At 37.2% G+C, this 19,140-nt stretch overlaps 1 protein-coding gene across 5 annotated transcripts in view; it reads left to right on the top strand.

The window, feature by feature from the left end:
• The first annotated feature begins 2,947 nt into the window (after positions 1 to 2,947).
• znf521.L (zinc finger protein 521 L homeolog) overlaps positions 2,948 to 19,140 on the top strand; it is a 243,959-nt gene continuing 227,766 nt past the window's right edge. For 2 of the 5 annotated variants that reach the window (XM_041566405.1, XM_041566404.1), the window contains exon 1: positions 2,948 to 4,238. In XM_041566405.1, coding sequence (XP_041422339.1) covers positions 4,199 to 4,238 — 40 coding nt within the window. In that variant the 5' untranslated portion in view covers positions 2,948 to 4,198. The remainder of the gene's footprint in view (positions 4,239 to 19,140) is intronic. The other 3 variants (XM_041566402.1, XM_041566403.1, XM_041566406.1) reach the window with 3 other exon arrangements.

The raw sequence follows: 19,140 nt of genomic DNA, 5'->3' as shown, positions 1-19,140 counted from the left end.
CAAATTTAGTTATAGCTGTATAACTATATAGTTGTGCAGTCTGCAGCACAAATATAAATAAATTGGTAGCTAATTAGCCATACTGCATGTAATGTCCAGTCTTAAAGGGCAAGTCAACCCCAAAATAAAATGTTGCCAAATAACAGAAAAGATAATTCTGAGCATTTTTGCAATATACATTCATTACAAATTTCCTATGGTGTTTAAGTTATTTGTATACTGTATGTATTGCTATTGCAAGCAGTGTCTGTCTGTCTGTCCCTTTCTATTCTCTGCCCTAGTGGCTCAGACTGTTGATATAATGTAAGACAAGGCAGTTGATTAACAGACCTGTCTATGCTGGGGAACTAAGGCTTTTGCTATAGTGTTTAAAAAGTAACAACAAGGAGTTAAGCAAATGCTGCTTTCAATAGCAACGGTCTTTACAAAGAAGTTTAAAAGCACATTTATATGAATGTTATATTAAAAGAGACATTTATATGAATGTATATTGGAAAGTTGCTTAAAATTATGTTTATTTTATTAGGTAATTTATTTTGGGGTCGACTTGCCCTTTAAAGAGATGAGGTATTACCTCTAGGTTCTCATAATTAAGACTCTAAAAGTATGTTGCCTTAATTTTTTAAATTGTATCGTGTGATACATTGAAACAGGATATTGTGTACGTTCTTTGTCCCAGATTTTAAGACATATACCAATACCTCCAAGAAATTTTGTCCTGGACTGGTGCACATACGTAGAGCAAACTGCATACTATTGCGGAAGCTGATTTATCTTTTTGGCACTTTGCTTCAGTACTGTGAGCTTCTTCACGTAAGTCTGTAAGATATGCAGGGCAGGGATTCCTTTCTATTGACTCTATTAATACCTGCCACCGTAAACTATATTGTAACTAGGGATGCACGAATTCTAAAATTTGTTATGGTATTTGGCTGAACTTTTTTTTATCAGGATTTGGATTCAGACAAATTCTAAGCATTCAACTAAAATCAATCTAAACCCTTTAAATGATGTGACCTTATAGCTCTGAGTGACAACTTTTCTTATTCTTAATTATTTACACAGCCTCAAACTTAGAATATGTAAATTCAGGCTGGATTCAGTTTAATATTCAGCAAAACTATTGGTGTAGTATTGAGCCAAGTCCAAAGGCTGGATTTGGTGCCTACCTAGTTGAAACACTGCAGCTTTATTTTATTTACTTGCTGTTTTCACTTGTGCTACCTTGCTTTGTTTATATTCACTGTTGCACAAAAAATAAAAAAGGACTATTACACACACACACACATGCACACACATATAAAAGTCAAGTATGTTGCTCACTTTCAGTGCTTACAGTCTATTTTCATAGTAGTGGAAAAAGTTGTGGGATCCTGTCTCCCATAGACTCCATTTTATCCAAATAATCCACATTTTTAAAAATGATTTTCTTTTTCTATATAATAATTAAATAGTACCTTGTACTTGATCCAAATTAAGATATGAATAATCCTTATTGGAAGCAGACCCAGTCTATTCAGTTTATTTAATGTTTACATGATTTTATAGTGGACTTTAAATCCAAATTACAGAAAAATCAGTTATTCAGAAAACCCCATGTCCCAAGCATTCTGGATAACAGGTTCCATACCTGTATTGCAACTAATTTTTGAAACATCTACTCTTGTTTAAAGTATTTTAAAACCTCATGCCTTAAATGTTTATGTATGAACTTTGATATGACTTTTCCTAGAAACCAACACCATGCCACATTCTATGTCCTGTCCACAGATCTACATTCGGCATAATTCTAGCTGTTGTTAAACTACGATTCCCAGCATCCCATTTAGTTGCTGACAGTGCTAGTTTATCTACAACTGCAGAGGGCTGGAAACTTTTTTTTTGAAATTAACAGCATTTTTCAAATAAAAATATAACACATATATTTCAAATTATGATGATTTGCCATATATTTGTCTTACAGTTTTAGTGACTCCTAGAGAAATATTCTGCCGTCATTTACAGGATCGTTTACAGGCTACAACTACAACTTTTTAGGAGTATTGTTTATTAATGGGTGGGAGGGATGATTAAGTTTTACTTTCCTAAATGAATTCCATCAAGTCATTCATATACTGCCTTTCAAGTCTACTTCATTTTAAATTATATTTATGTCGCATTGAAGAAAACAAACACAAAAATACTATTTTCTCAACTTGAATATTATTTTAAAACCCCAGCCAAAAAAGTAGAGAATGTGATCCATCCATATCACAGAAGACTGAACTCGAGTTCACATTTATTCCTGTTAAATTTATTTTCCCTTGCCATTCTAAAACAATGGTAAAATGGAAAGTTAGTGAGTGAGCATAACCTTGCCTTGAATTCTAAGATGTGTCTCTACAACTCTAGCTTTAGCTTCATAATGTATGCTTTCAACATTTCAGTTTCCAGGTTATTCTCATTGCTGTAGATATTTGCTTTTTTCAGAGGCGTACGTTCCATTACCACTAGTAAAAGAGCACATCAGGAAAGGAAGGAAGTTAGAAGCAATAAAAAGGAACACTGTATTACATTGCAGCAAGAAACACATTATACTTCACAGCAAGCAGAGGTGCTGAAGTAGAATTAAAGCACGTTTTATAGATGTAACAGTGTATTAAAATGCCATGGTCGGAGAGAAAGAAAGAAGGGATGAAGAAAAAGAGGGGAAAAAAAAAAAAAAGAGCCCGGTGGTGGGATAACAATTAAAAGGACTTTAGGTTTCCTATGACTTTTGCCAATATACAGGTGTCCCCTAGATAACAGTGTGCGAGTTTGAAGCAGGGTGAAATGAAGCGCAAGCACACATGGTTCCTGCAAAAGATCCTTTTAAGTGAAAGCCAAGGAAGAAGTGGAAAAGGCAGGCAGCTCAGTGTATCTTTTCCATCTATTCAGCCGGAAGAGGGACCTTGCCACTCTCATACATTGTAGCTGTGTCTGCTCCTTCTCTCTCTCCTCTTCTTTCCTCCAGCAGTCAGGGGGAGAGAAAAGCGGATTGAGGAAAGAGTCCATCTCTCGCAGCAGTTGTGTATCTTTAATAACACACCACAGTGGGCTGGGAAGGGAGGGGGTTTGCATTTAATGTGTGATTGTGTTTGTGTGTATGTGTGAGTGTGTATGTGTGTGTGTGGGATGGGGCTGCGCTTGTTTTGCTGCTGCTGCTACTGCTGCTATTATTTCTCTCTGTTTCCCCCTCTCTCCGTTCTATTCCCTGATCCTCCTGCAGAGGCTCCTGATCCAGGTCTGAGTAGCTGCTTGGCGTCCAGTCCACGTCTTGGCTGAGTCCCCCTCGGCTTTTAATCATGCCCCTCTGTCTGTGTGTGAGTGCAGGCAGGCTGACAATGATTTCCTCAGTGATTACGTACAGAGCGAGTCCCTGCGGGTTAGGGGCCCCCTCTGGAGCCATCCTGATGGCTTTGGGGGCCTTGCTTCTATTTTCCATTATTATGTGGACTACCGGAGCGACAGCGCAGTCCAAGACCTTGCAGGTTTGTGATGAGGAGGGAGCACACAGCAGCAGCAGCGCACATCTCCTTCTCTCTCCCCAATCCAGGCGCAGACTTTTTTCTCTCCCAGCACAGACAAGGAGCACATCCAGCTCCTTCCCAGCAACATCCCGGGCAGCAGCAGCCAAACCAGAGACTCCCCGACCCCAATAACTAGCAAATAAACCCCCTAAATAATCAGCAGCACCCCCCTCCCTTACACACGAGCCCAAGCCAAATAATAATCCTAATAAGAAGAAATAAACGCCTCCCCCGTGCAGGAGCAGCGCAGCTTTGCCTTTCTTACTTGTAGCGCCACAATTGCTCCATCTCAGCGCTAAAGCCTTTGCCTCGAGGATTCTGTTTTTTTTTTTATTTATTATTATTTTCTAGTTTTCTACCGTCCCTTACAGACAAATAGATGTCGGTCATGTCATTTCATAGCGATCATTTTGGCATTTTCTAAATAAAAATGCAGATTTCCAAGCTTCGGAATCAGTTTTGATAGCGGTTTTTTTTTTTCTGTATAGAATTTGAAGCGAGTTTTTTTTTTTTTTTTTTTGGCCACTGAAGAGGGCAGGCAGGGAGGCTGGAGGAAAAACAGAGAGAGCTCTTGCTGAGGGACCCTCCGTGTGTCTTGCCTTAGTTGGGAACGGGCTGACATTGAACAACTTCAGCTGTTTGCGTTTAGGATGTCTCGCCGCAAGCAAGCGAAGCCAAGATCTCTGAAAGGTAAGAGACCCGAGCGACGCTCCGTACCCTGCCGCCAGCCTATAGCTGGGATATTATTGGCACATCCCTCCACACTCAAGAGATGCAGCGGATCGGGGGTGGGATGGATAAAGCAGCCAAGGCAGGGCTGAGCCTGACAGGGAGGGAGACGGGTTAATGCAACGCAAACTTCCAAACTCCCAGCCAGTCTCCCCTCTACTATTATTGGTTCTTTCTGTTCTACACCAAGCTTGATTAGACAGGACCCAGCGACTGTCCCAGAAAAGGGGGGGAGGGATGTACGATATCTGATCTATTGTTGCCTTTGTACAGACATAATCACTGCACTTCCAAACTTTCCTCCGGTTTCTGTGACTTAACAACAGTCTTACGCGTATGTCCCCCCCAAAAACACACACACAACCACTCCCATGGCCATTGTTTCTGGAAAAAGTGATGGCGGGTTTGAGACCTCTCAGCCTGACGCGTTTCTTGCGGTTGTGTGAGGGGGGAAAGCGAGTGGGCATGTGGGGGAAGCTGTTTCCATAAAGTTTCAGGAATTCGGGAGCTCGTGGAGTTGGAGAAAACTGTGCTGGAATGTTTGGGAGTTTGGAGCGCCTGGTCACGTGACGCCCGGGCGCCTCGCCTGCTGCTGCTGCTGCCGCCTCAGTTTGTGTGTGAGGAAATCAGGGAGGGAGATGAACGGCCAGAGAGCAGCTTTATAGATGGTGGTTACTTAGTGACCAGCTCGCTCTGTCATTACTCTGTGAAATATACATATTTTATCGCCTTTTCCCTAAATAAACACCCCCCAAAGTTTGTCAGGGAAAACCCTTTTTGTTGTTGCTGGATTGTACTGATATGACACAAAAGTTATGTCCAATTGTTGTAGGGTCTCCTCAGGATGAGATAACAGCTTGGCAACCTTACAATCCTCATATATATTTCCAATTCAGTCAGTTTGCCTGACAAATACTGTGTGAAAGTTGTGTTGTATAAAAATAAATAAAAAAGAAACCTGGTGTGTGTTTTGTTAGTGTGTTTGTGTGTGTGGCAGGCCGGCGGCGGGAGTGGGGAAGAGGACAAAGGGTGGCTTGTTGTGGTTGCACTGAATGCTGTGCTGGGCCCACTGGAATGTTCATGGAGTCTGCTCTCCAGCATAGAATTCCTGCACTTTACCACCGTTAACCCTTTCGCTTCTTATGGGGCGGTTGAGAAAGAGCCCATGAAGCCTTGCACTACTCATTCAATCCAGCTGTAAAAATAATTTTACCCTTTAACAACCAGAATGCTCCGCAGGTCCTTCGTGGTGAGAAACGTGGCGAAAAGTTTTACTTTCACAAAACGTATAACTTGATTTTTTTGCAGTTAATGAATTAACTTGGCCTTCTTAATTTCCTATCCCCCCCCACCCAAAAAAGCAACTCTAATAAGCCTGCACTGTATTCATATTTACGTCCTCTTTGTGAGGCAGTTCTGTATTTGTCTTCCATTTTTAGGCTTATTACCTTGAACTTGATCCTGATTCGCAGCAATATTTTGCTGCGGATCATGGTTTATGCTTGTATTGTCATTTTAATATCTTGGTTCACTGAAACAGTCTTATTACTAATTACTTTTTTTCTATGTGTACAAGCAGAATCATTATTATACTTTCTATAGAGCAATTGCAGCCGGTCTAATTTACTGCCTTCCTGGCTGCTAGAATGATACTGATGGCTTAAACGATGTAGGCTACCTGATTAAGATCAAGAAAATGATTTCTTTTTGTGTATAGATATTTTGAAAGGTTAACATTTTTGTAGATATCCCACGTCATCTATTTGTTTCCCCCTTGTTTGAAAAGGCTTCCACCAGAATTATTGCTTCGGGTCCTTCGAGTGTATGTTTTAAACCTGATGCCATTTCAAGTGCATAAATGAGGCATAACATTTTACATTTTCTGCTTCGTAAGGGTGAAACCATTAACAGGCACAATTTATGGGTAATGCAATTGTGACTGTTTGCACACAATCTGATAATTTTAGCATTTCCACACAGCTGAGGTCAAAAACAATGGCACTCAAATCCAAACTATAAATGATCAAGCAGATGGAAAGTATGCATATCATAGTATTTGTCTGGAACAAAGGACAGGGCTGTTAGAAGTCAGAGCAGCAATCTGGAATGCCTTCGCACAGTTTCCTTAGTTGGCCTTCTGGTTTGGTGTGTGACAAGTAATCAATGCCATCAAATTGTTACATGCTATGAGGAATTCTTTAAGGTGAACCTATCATTTTGTGTGACAATGATGGAACTAGATGTCAGATGCTGTGCAATATTTTTACCCTCTTGTAAAACATTTCTACGTTTCATTTTCCTTTTAAGTCAATCTGTGAAAACTGATAGCCATAGATCTATAACCTTAATAAAGTTATTTGGTAATTTTTAGAAACTTGTTGATTTTACTATACGATAATAAAACTGCAATCCTTTAATTAGGGGCAGCGTTTTACTAAATTTATGGGTTGTTCCCTGTAAGCACATCATTTTGATTAGGTTAGTTTAGCTGAATACACAGATTCTCTTTGGTGATTTTTAGTTCTTCAGCTAAGAGGTGATTTGTTTTTAATATAGTACTAGGTTATTGCTTGTGAAAGCTGCTTATCACAGGATCTTCATTATCCCAGTTGTACCAGAAATAGAGGTGGAGATTTATTACAATTGACCTACATATTGCTTTGACATTATTCAGGCACCCGGAGCTTTTAGTTTCTTGTAATTACTTTCCACATCATATCCACAAGTAACAGAAAGAGTTATATACTTTAATGTCACTACATCTGATTGTTTTCAATAAATATTCCATGTTCAGCTGTCGAAGTAAGTCGTTTATAACCAAAAGCAAGTCAATTTTTATCCAAAGAGAATGATATTACAACCTACAATAAGAAAAAAAAATAACCTATAGTATAAAATCTGCAGCTGTTTCCAATAATTGATGCTCAACTCTTAAACCTTATCTGGGAAATTAAGATGGGCGGAGTTATTTATCATAGTGTTTATTATTGTTCATAGGTTTATTTTTATTATTACATAATGAAATTGACAAATAAGCTGCATCTGTGGATTTGTTGATTTATATTCCAATAAAGTTTTGTTTTATTGCCTAGCTCTTTACATTTGTAAGCAAATGCACATTTTTATTATGTGATCTACTGGAATGATTAGCACTAGCAGGTTAAGGTGGCAAGCCACTTGTTAAAGATATACTTAGATTTTAAATGGACATTTTTGCAAAACACTTTATTTACATGTATTTTTAGAGCGCCAACATATTGCGCAGCGCTGGACTCGACCCGAAGAATAAACTTTGTTAATTAGACAACTGCTATCTTTAAAGGATACCATTAGTAGCCTTTTCGTAGGCCATTCTCCTAGAATTTGATAGTTTAAAGGCTTCCATTTGCTTTCCATTGGGCATGGCATGAGGGATGTATTATAGCCCAGAGTTGAAGTATCAGCCTCAATGAATATGTTATGTCTAGCCCAGAATTCTTTGTGCCGGAAAAACTTTGGAATAAGTGGATGTAAGCCCTCAGCTCTTGAACATTTGCACCTTATTTCTTCAGATGGAAGGATTTGCTAATATCGTTTCTTATATAATGTAGAAGAGATGTTGGGTTTTTAGGTAGAAAACAGAAAATTATCATTTGTAAACTGATTTTTAGTATGTGATAGAAACATTTATTTTGTAATTTTATACAAGTCACAAACATCTAATAACAAACCTAAATTTGGGATTATTTATTTTGGGAATATGGGATCCGTTATTCAGAAACCTGTTTTCCAGAAAGCTCCGAATTACGGAAAGGCCATCTCCCATAGACTCCATTTTCTAAAAATGATTTTCTTTTTTCTCTGTACTAATTAAACAGTACCTTGTACTTGATCCAAACTAAGATATAATTAATCCTAATTGGAAGCAAAACCAGCCTATTGGGTTTATTTAAATGTTTTCCACGATTTTCTAGTAAACTTAAGGTATAAAGATCCAAATTACTGAAAGATTTGTTATCCAGAAAACCTCAGGTTATGAGCATTCTGGATACCAGGTCCCATAGCTGTAATATAAGCTTAATAGTTCAACATTGCTGCACATCTGTACATACAGTATTTTCACCCTGAAGATTAGTCCCAGTATACAAAGTAATAGGATAGCCCATATACAATATTACCTGACAATGTATATTCCTTATGAATGGTTTCGCTACTCTTTTCATGGTAGCACTCTAGCTTACTACTATTATAAAACATTATCATAAGAAACTTTAGTCTACATTACCCCCCAGGAGGAAGATAAAACAATCATGATTTGGTATCATCATGGCAAAAAATCTGGGAGTGTTTGTAGTACTCGGTTTACCCAAGTTGTATAAAGATAAGATGTTTCTGTTCTACATGGGGATTATGTGTATTGGCTCATAGACACTGGTAATTTTGTTCTGATTTTGAACTGATAAGGGATGAAACTGCATTGGACTGCATTGTGTGAAATCTTGTCCCTTGCCTGCAGCTGCATGTGAGTTCGGAGAAAATAATACCCTTGCACTGTAACATCACAACATTTGTCTGGCTGTTCCAGTTGATTTTTTCTGAATTCAACTAAATCGAAACTAATTCCAGTCCGAAATCACATTGAAATCACCTCTGTTACGTTAAAATCACATACATGAACCCTATAATTTTACAGGGAACGCTAACATATTTTGCATCTCTTTACAAAGACACGTCTCTCTACATACAAACTACTAAGGGGTCTTCAAATAATGTACATTTTGCTTACGTGTATAAACTTTTAATAGGTGAATAGCGAACAAGATTCAGAATAGAAATTTTATTTTTGTATACTCAGGCTTGGTCTTTTGTAATAGCCTCAAAAGTATGTGTTTTTTTTTTCTGGGAGTAGTGAAGTTTTTCCACTTCGAAGTGAAGACTAGATGCGTTCCAGAATACATTTCTAGACGTCTGTGTCTCATTAATTGTTTCCAGACGGATTTATCGTCTGACGTGGTTAGAGTACGCTTTTGAACTGTATTTTCTTTCTTTACTGCACAGGAATATGTCATAAAATTATTTCAAGCTGAAATAGCTTTTGATTTGAATGTTGCTATCTTGGCAATCGAGATTATTCTCTGGCAAATGCTTCTTTTACCCCCAGGTGTATTTGGATCTTTCCATTGGCTCCTGTAAAGCTGTCAAAGGTCAGTCCTGGCCCCACAGGGAAAAATTCAACTTTCTAATCTCATTTCAATTAAATCAGAAATATGGCCTTCAGTTTTTGTTGCCTAGGGATGTAGATACAGGAGGGAGCTAGTTTTTCTTCTCTGTTGCTTTGTGGGTTCACATTGTACAGTACATTGAGTCACATATCTTATTAATATTACAAAGGAAGTCACAGTTGTCATAACCATGGTCTTTATAGTCACTAACCTTAAATAATACTAAATGGTTTTAGAATTGGGAAACGCATTTGTTTTCATCATTGAAATTTTGTAAGTATATTGCAACGTTTTTTCCCTTTTTTTTTTTTGAACTTGCCTAAATATTGGGACAGGACTTTATGAAAAGCTCTCTGCTGAAAAATGCTACCATTATTTATACATATTTATCTACAACGGTTTAAATGTTGACACGCAAATACATCCTCAGGTATTGGATCAATTATACATAAGGAAGGTTTCCGTAATTTGGATCACCATACCTTAAGTCTGCTAAAAATATTTAAACATTAAATAAACCCAATAGGATTGGTTTGCCACCAATATGGATTTATGCAGCTTAGTTACCATCAAGTACAAGGTACTGTTTTATTATTGCAGAGAAAAGGCAAACCATTAAAACATTTTTGAATAATGTATAAAACAGATAGATGGTCTTCCTGTAATTTGCAGCTTTCTGGATAACAGGCTTCCTAATAAGGAATACCATACCTGTACTGCTTAAAGTGTATATCAATATGGTGATCGTATTAAGTGGTGTTTTGACGTGCGTAACCACATCTTATACACAAGCTATTCAAAATAATTGTTTGTTTCTTCTTATAGTTTTCACTTCAAGTTTTTTACAGTTAGACATTAAGTTCTGAAAGTTATTTTAATATGGTGAGCATGGAAAAAAAGTTATATAAACAATAATGGTATGACCACCACTGATTTTACCATTGTCTCATATTGAGCTGCAAATTGTCCATATATATAGATAGATAGATAGATAGATAGATATACACAGTATATAAATAATATTTTTGGCTTTAAAGTGATTTGTGTGTAAGTAAATGTATTGATATCCATTTTTAGGGGGAGACTTATGAAAATGTGAGATTAGTTTTTTATTCATTCTTGGTAAGTGAGTATAATCACATACTATCCTGAACCATTGGCTCATTTTCCCCTTTACAGGCTAAGCGTACACATGCTCAGAACCCACGACCCTGGCTGAATTCACAAACCAGATTCTTACTCTCCTGTACAAGATCTGCTGAACGTACAGTATGTGGAAAAAGTCCTGTACGTAAGCAGACTTCATTCACTATAAATTTCTACTGCCATGCTTCAATTCTGCCTTGTCAAAGGCCAAGCAAGAGTACTACAGTACCCTTATAAACAATCACAAATCTAATCCACAACCCCTGTTTTCCTTATTCAATACTCTTCTCCGTCCCTCATCGACAGTATCGTCAACCTGACACACTCTCCTCAGGAATTTGCTGATTTCTTTAAAGACAAAGTAGAGTCTATTCGCAATCAGAACTCTACCTCTACTAATACAAACCAGCTCCTCCTTCCTATGCCCCCTTCTGCATGTCTTAATTCCTTACCTCCAGTAACAATGTCTGAAGTCTCCGAGCTTCTCTTATCCTCCCCAGTCACAACTTGTCCCCTTGACCCTATGCCTTCTTCTCTGCTCAAACACTGTGTGGCAGAGCTTACGCCACCCCTTACTCACATCTTCAATTCTTCTCTAGCTTTTGGAACCTTCCCTTCTCCTTTCAAACAGGCCTGTGTAAAGCCTATTCTAAAAAAGCTTACACTCGACCCATCCTATCTGTTTAATTACCGTCCTGTCTCACTTTTACTGCTTGCCTCTAAACTCATAGAACGTATTGTGTTCTCCTGTATTACTAACTTTCTACACACCCATGATCTGTTGGACCCTCTGCAATCTGAGGTCTGACCTGGTTACTTTACTGAGACTGCTTTGAGCAGAGTTACAAATGATCTTCAGGTTGCCAAAGCCAAAGGACACATCTTCATCCTTATCCTCCTTGACATATCATCTGCATTTGACACGGTTGACCACTCTCTTCTGATGCAGATTCTGTATTTGCTTGCCATCCGTAACTAGGCTGCATTTTGGCTTTCTTCTTGCCTTTCTAACCGAACATTCACTGTCTCCTTATGCTAACAAAACCTCATCTTCAGTTCCATTTAATTTAGGGGTGCCGAAAGGCTCTGTACTTGGTCCGCGGTTGTTCTCCTGTACACTCTGTCTTTGGGAGATTTCATTCGATTATTTCTCTTTAATTATCATCTGCATGCTAATGATACCCAAATATATTTATCCACCTCTTCATTAACAGCTGAAACAGAGGCTCAAATCTCTTAACTGCCTCCTAGCTATCTCTAATTGGATGAACCAATGCCACCTCAAACTCAAGTGAACTTATCATCTTTCCATCTAAGCCTGGTCCTACTCCCCTTTTTACTATCTCTATTGATGGCATGCTCATTAACCCTGTCAACTCAGCACGCTGTCTGGGGTAATCTTTGACTCCTCTCTTTCTTTCTCTGATCGTATTAACACCACTGTCACCACTGTCACTTTTTCTTACTCAATATTGCCAAATCTGTCCCTTCCTTTCACCTGCTACTGCCAAGACGCTCATGCATGCTCTCATCTTATCCCGACTAGATTACTGTAACCTTCTATTAACTGACCCCCCTAACTCCCGTCTCTCCCCTCTACAGTCTGTATTAAACACTGCTGCCAGAATTATCCTCGTCTCATCCAAAAGGGTACAGGCCCCTCATGGCTTCCTATAAAACAAAGAATAACTTAAACTCCTCCTTATAACCTTCAAAGCCCTTAATTAATCTGCACCTAAATACATCTCATCTCTTGTTTCTCTATATGTTCCTGGTCGAAACCTCCGCTCCCCACAACTACTGTTCCCGTGTCAAACCTTTCTCTCTTGCGGCTCCTTATATTTGGATGGCCATTCCTGAATCTCTCCGGAGAGAATCCTCCTTCAATGTTTTTAAAACGAAACTCAAAGACTACCTCTGTGAGCACCTGGATAACACTTGAACTGGGAACTGGTACTTATATGACAGTGTCACCCACTGTAACCTAAAGCACTTTAATACCCCTCCAAATTGTGTCCGTAAGTTACCCTCCCATTTAGACTATAAGCCCCACTGGGTAGGGTCCTCAATCCTTTTGTCTCCTTGACACTGAGCACTTAATCTGTATTTTAATTATATTTTATATTTATGTGAATTGTATTTCTAATAATGCACTTATTGTTAACTTATTAATGCAGTGAACCCTTGTTTGTTAGAACTAATTTATTGTTTTGCGGTACAGTGCTTTGCCCTATACAAATATAAAAATATACATACATACATTCCTATGGGATTTTTAGAAGCCTATTTATAAAATACACTTCAAAAATCTCATAGGAACTAATAGAAAGTTGGTGAGTTTTTCTGTGGCAAACTCTAATCTCAAATTTTCATGGATCTGCCCCTTAGTGCCAGGTATATTCTTATTGCAGAGTTAATTTATATGTTATTTAATTTGTCACACTCTCACAGGTTGATTCTTCTGCACACTAGTATTTCATTGCTTACTGCAGTAGGATAACATGCATTGTTTTGATATGTGGCAATCTAGCTCATGTCTCACTTGTAATGCCGCAGGTCTTGGCAGTCCTAGTGTTTGGTTGGTGCTACTAGCTGCTTCCATTTATATCTTCATGATCTAATGTTAACTCTCTGCTGTCACAAAGAGCTGTGACTTCTCCTGATTGTGATATAAAAAACATTTTTCCAGTTAATGCGATTCTTATTTTTACACTAAAGTTTGATAAGGCATTTTATTTGAATTGACATCAACTGGTTTATTTTAGAAATAAATCATCCTGTACTTGTTTTAAAGGGGTGGTATACCCCCTTGTTCAACATGAGTGCAATTAAAAGGAGTTAATCTGAACATACTTTTTGCCTCTTGTTTTAATCATGAAAAATCAATGGTCTTATTTCTTGAGCTCAATAGGGCAGGTTGAAGATATTCCAGGTTGGTCCTTGTGACATAGATAATTCGATTGCCAGTATACTGCCCCCTCCCTTCCACCTTTGTTGTGACTGTTTAGTAGTAGTCCAATATGCAGGGGGAGTATCTGTGTATCAGTAATCTAATTATCTACCTGGCAAGGATCAAATATCAGTTTCACCAAAGCGATAGATTTTTCATGATTAAAATAGGCAATATGTTCAGTACAAGCCCTATTCATTGCACAAGAGCAGGACTCGTATGTATCTGTTGCTAAATATTTCAGTCTAGGAATGGATGACACATTTTGTAGTTTCTGGTATTCTTCTAGTAATTCTTTAAATAGTATTGATAATGATGTGCAAAAAACTCTTGTAAGTTGCTGTCTGCAGCAATGATCCCCACACCAGTTAAAATAAAAAACGGAGAGCTTGTGAATAAGCAATATTAATAAGAAAAATAAAAAAAGGAGAGCTTGTGCAAAAAGGTAGACAGTGGGTTTATAAGATTAAAGGCAAAGATTTTGTTTTCTATAAACTTTGAGTATTATGTAGACATTTGTAATTGTTTTTGCTTGTTGTTGCTCTTTTTTTGTAGTTTTTACGTTTAAGTTGACTACAGTGATCTACTTTAAAGCAGTGGTTTCCAAACTTTTGGGAGTTCATGTCCCTTTCATCTTATAACAATGTAAATATTTTAATATGTCTGTCAGCCTGCTATAGTTCCAATAACATTTAGGAAGATACTTGGGTACCTCAAGCTGGGATACCAGAAATGTCTAAAATGGCAAATAAGCACTTATCCCAATCTCGCTCAAATTGGACTTCAGGCTGTTTACCCCCCCCCCTTTCCTTGCTTGGGCCCTCCCAGAGTTCCCAGAATCTGCTTTGTAGTATGGAACATATTTATAACAAGTGAAGATAAAATAAATTCTTACAGTACGGTGTGTAGACTTTTCCCTTCTTGGTTTGATAAATAGTGCTTATTTTGAAACTTCATTTTTAGAGAGGTTGTATTCTATGCGAAGCAACCATGTAGGTTTGCTGCTTTGATTATTTAGCGTGCAGTCCTTCTGTAAGGTGTGGACCTTATGTGCAGATGCAGAACATTTTTTTTACCCTTTGTCATTAAGCCTCTATCATATAACAGTTGAGGAGGCAATTGATTTGCTCAGGGGTGGCTGAGTAAGTAGCCAGTACCCTTGTACGGGCACCTTAATAGTGTCTTAAAGGAATTGTTCAGTGTAAAAATAAAAACTGGGTAAATAGATAGGCTGTGCAAAATAAAAAATGTTTTTTCTCTTGGTTTGCATTGACTGGTTACCCTGAATGCTGAGGATCAATTGCAAACTCGCTGGACAGAAATGTACCATGTGGCCTCCCTTCAAGTCGCTGACTAACTCAGAGTTAGAGAGCTGAAAAGCAGGAAGTAGTGTTCTGGCTATTATGTTAGACAGCCAGTCACTCCAGCCTTTATACATTACATTTTTGGCTAACTAACTAAATTAGAAACATTTTTTATTTTGCTCAGCCTTTCTATTTACACAGTTTTTATTTTCACACTGAACTGTTCCTTTAAGTGTGTTTGTAAGTGTACACATCTTTCCAGGATAACGTTTTAGACAATAACTAACAATCAGCATGTGGGTTTAGCATAAATGACAAGCATATTCTAGTGCCCAAAAAAGGAGAACATGCAAGATTGTCATAACCATGTATTTAAATTCATGGATAGTTGCAGTTCAGTCATCATTACACTTTATTACCCATTACAAGTGGCCGATTTATGTACGTATTTTGCTTGTATAGAATGGTTTGAAAAAGACTGAATTTTGTGATACGTATCAATCTTAAAAATCACAATAAACTCTATAAAAAAAACAGTGCCATCCAAAAGCTGTCGAGGTCATATAGAAGTCAATAGCAGCTGTCTTTAGCAAATTGTGTAATATTTAGTCACTTCAAGGTTTTATTGCCCTTTTTTTAAGTTTTTTTTATTGTATAAGCATGAAAAATTTGTAATGAGCAATAATATTTTTGAATCTTTTTATTGACATTTTTCTCTTTTACAATACAGTAATGTACAATTGTTTCATACTGTCATTGATAACGTACAAGAGTCAAATGATATATTTGTATGAGAAAGAAAGCTGATACAATACGACTATTGTATTTTCATTTTTATACAAATCAAACGTAATTAACATTAAACTACATTTGTTTGCCCATCTTTCTTTTCCTGTGTCTAACATTCTCTATTTGTGTATACAGTTGTTCAACTGGGGAACAGTTTCTCAAAATTAGAGACACCGAGATAACTGTATTTTTCCTAGATGAGATCATATTATATATATATATATATGTGAACTTTCCCTTTTCCACGCCTCATCCAGTTTCAATACTATGTTTCCTATTAGTGTCTCACTTTATGTTATGGCTATCAACATTATGCTGAGAGAGAAGACATATCTAGTCCATGGGAGGTGGCCCGGGATGCCCAGGGTTGCCATATTTTTAAAAATTCCTTGTGGGTCCCTTATAAGAGGGAAGTCAGTTGTTCATTTATCATGATTTCTGTTATGCAAGCCTTTAATTTTTGAATTGAAAGGAATGGAGTCCACCATGACTTAGCGATCAAGTGTTTGGCTGCTGTAAATATAAATGTAATTGGTTTTCTCGATTTACCGTTTTAATGTTTGGTATCCATTGATTAAATAGGGCAACCCAGGGATCCTTTCAAATATGGATATTAGTGATAGAGTCATTCATTCCATAGACTCTCGACCAGTACCTTTGCACTAGAGGGCATTGCCACCATATATGAGCCATCGTTCTTTATGAACAAGGATTTGGAGGTTTTTGTACTCTTATTCGACTTCATTCAACATTTTTATTTGATCATGCTTTTATGCGGATCATTTTTAAAATGTGAGTTTAGTTGAGGTTCAAAAAACTTCAATAAATTTGAATTGATAAATAGGCCTAATAATTAAGCCTATTTAAGTTATGCCATGCAGCACTCTTTATATAGGAAGTAATGTAAATACTATTGTAAAGTCTAAGGACATTAGGGGGCACATTTACTTAGTTCGAGTGAAGGATTCGAATGCAAAAAACTTTGAATTTCGAAGATTTTTTTTGGCTGCTTTGACCATCGAATTGGCTACTTCGACCTTCGACTACAACTTAGAATCGAACGATTCGAACTAAAAATCGTTTGACTATTCGACAATTTGATAGTCGAAGTACTGTCTCTTTAAAAAAAACTTCGACCCCCTACTTCACCACCTAAAACCTACCGAACATCAATGTTAGGTCCCCATAGGCTTTCTAACAAATTTCTGGTCATAGAAAAATCGTTTGATCGAACGAATAGCGCTAAATCCTTCGACTTCGATATTCGAAGTCAAAGGATTTAACTTCGACAGTCGAATATCGAGGGTTAATTAACCCTCGATATTCGACCCTATGTAAATGTGCCCCTAGAAGTCACAGGGGAGATATATGACCATATTAAAGGCACACAAATATTAAAAATTATTCAAGCAAAATAATTAGGGATGCACCAAATCCACTATTTTGTGATTCTGTTGAATCCCGAATTCTTCCTGAAAGATTCGGTCGAATACCGAAACGGGTAGGTTAAAGAGAACAACACAATTAAAAAGTGTTTAAATTCCTTGTTTGTGTGATGAAAAGTCACATGATTTTTATGATTCAGATTTTGTTCATCCACGAACTTGGATTAGGTTGAATCCGAATCCTGATGAAAAAGGCTGAATCCAGAACCAAATCCTGGATTCTGTGCATCTCTGAATATAACAGCTCTTTGTGCCATTGCCCTAGGTGGCATCACAGCAGTGCAGAAAAAGTAAATTAGTGTGCTAGTGAATGTGAAAAGGGAAATGCCTTTTTTTAAAATTAAAATAAAAATGTTAGGATATATTTTAAAGGGTATTATTATGTATTATATAGTGAATAATGTACCGCTGCCATGGAGTTAAGTGACCATATAAAACCAGGCTGGCGGCTTTAATATTATAACCTATAAATATACAGTATGTGGGTTCACAGACTTCCATGGGACTGTGTTTTTGTATGGCTTAGAATAGATCAATACGTACATATAATGTGTTTTCTAGTATTACAGTGTGTCTCAAACATACACAAAGGCAATACTTGGAGCTAACTATGTCAGAAATGGAATTGCAACACAGTTCTATTATTTGTTATAGTGACTAAATGCCTATGACTATGAGGGCAATGTGTGAGTGTGTGTAATAAAGTTATAGTTCAGTCAGCACTCCAGTTTCAGTAATTATCAGTGCTCGTGTTCCGTGGTCCACTTTCCACCTCAATTGTAAGTATCCAGTGTATGACACAGCACAGCTTCAAGAAGATTTTGAATAAACAGCATTTATTGTAACATTTGGCTTCTGATCCAGTACATGCAACGTTTTCGGCCTAATCTCAACCCTTTATTAATCATGAGTGTGTGTAATATAAATTGATTTGCAATTAAAGGGGTGCTGACTTGATATGGAACTGGCAGGGAAGCCAAGAAAAGACTGCTGGGGGAATTCTACTTGTATCCTTTTTATATAACATAAAAAGTAATGGTCGTTGGATAAAGTAAGGGGAGAAGCAAGTGGAGCACCTGAGAATAAAGCTCAGAGATCTCCTTTCATGTGTGGAAGTATGACATTAAGCTGTTCATGTATGTGTATTGTAACTAAGGCATCGTTTTTTTCCTTAAGCCTTGGGTTAGATGTGCCACCCCAGATTTCTGTATCTAGACAGTCATTTAATATTTAAGAATTCCTGTTAAATATTTAACAAGGGCCTGAGATTCAACACATATCTCTAGCAGTGAACTAGACACAAACTGCAGATGCTATCTGAGGTGATCTGAACAAATCTGTTGGCTAAACACATTATTGTACAGGTCTCCTATGAAATATAGTTTTCAAACGGATACTCCATTCCACTAAGATTAAATTATACAGTCATATGAAAAAGTTTGGGAAACCTTCTTAATTTGTTTATCATTGGCTGAGGTTTCAAAGTAGCAACTTACTTTTAATATATAACATGCCTTATGGAAACCGTAGTATTTCAGCAGTGACATAAAGTTTATTGGATTAACAGAAAATATGCAATATTCATCATAACAAAATTAGACAGGTGCATAAATGTAGGCACCCCAACAGAGATATCACATCAATACTTAGTTGAGCCTCCTTTTGCAAATGTAACCACCTCTAAATGCCTCTTATAGCCTTTGATGAGTGTCTGGATTCTGGATGGCAATTCAGTTCAATTGTTTTCATATAGTTCACCATAAAAATTAAATGTATTTTTTCGATTACTTTATATTTTCTAATTCTGGGTTTTTCTAACATGAAATTGTTGAGTATCTAAATTGCTACATTAGTTGATACTTTTGTTATCTTTGACCCTTCTGAGCAGAGTTTCATTAAAGGCAGAGGTTATAATTGATACAATAGTTGCAAATATTTTTTAAAAGATGTTACTCACAAATGTAACAAATAATGTAGCAAATTGTAACCCATTGATAAATACAATTCTAAAAATCCCATAGGAATAAA

This window comes from Xenopus laevis, chromosome 6L, assembly GCF_017654675.1.
Source record: "Xenopus laevis strain J_2021 chromosome 6L, Xenopus_laevis_v10.1, whole genome shotgun sequence".
Taxonomy (NCBI): domain Eukaryota; kingdom Metazoa; phylum Chordata; class Amphibia; order Anura; family Pipidae; genus Xenopus; species Xenopus laevis.
Note: the sequence above shows the minus strand (reverse complement) of the source record. Positions and strands in the feature narration are given on the sequence as shown.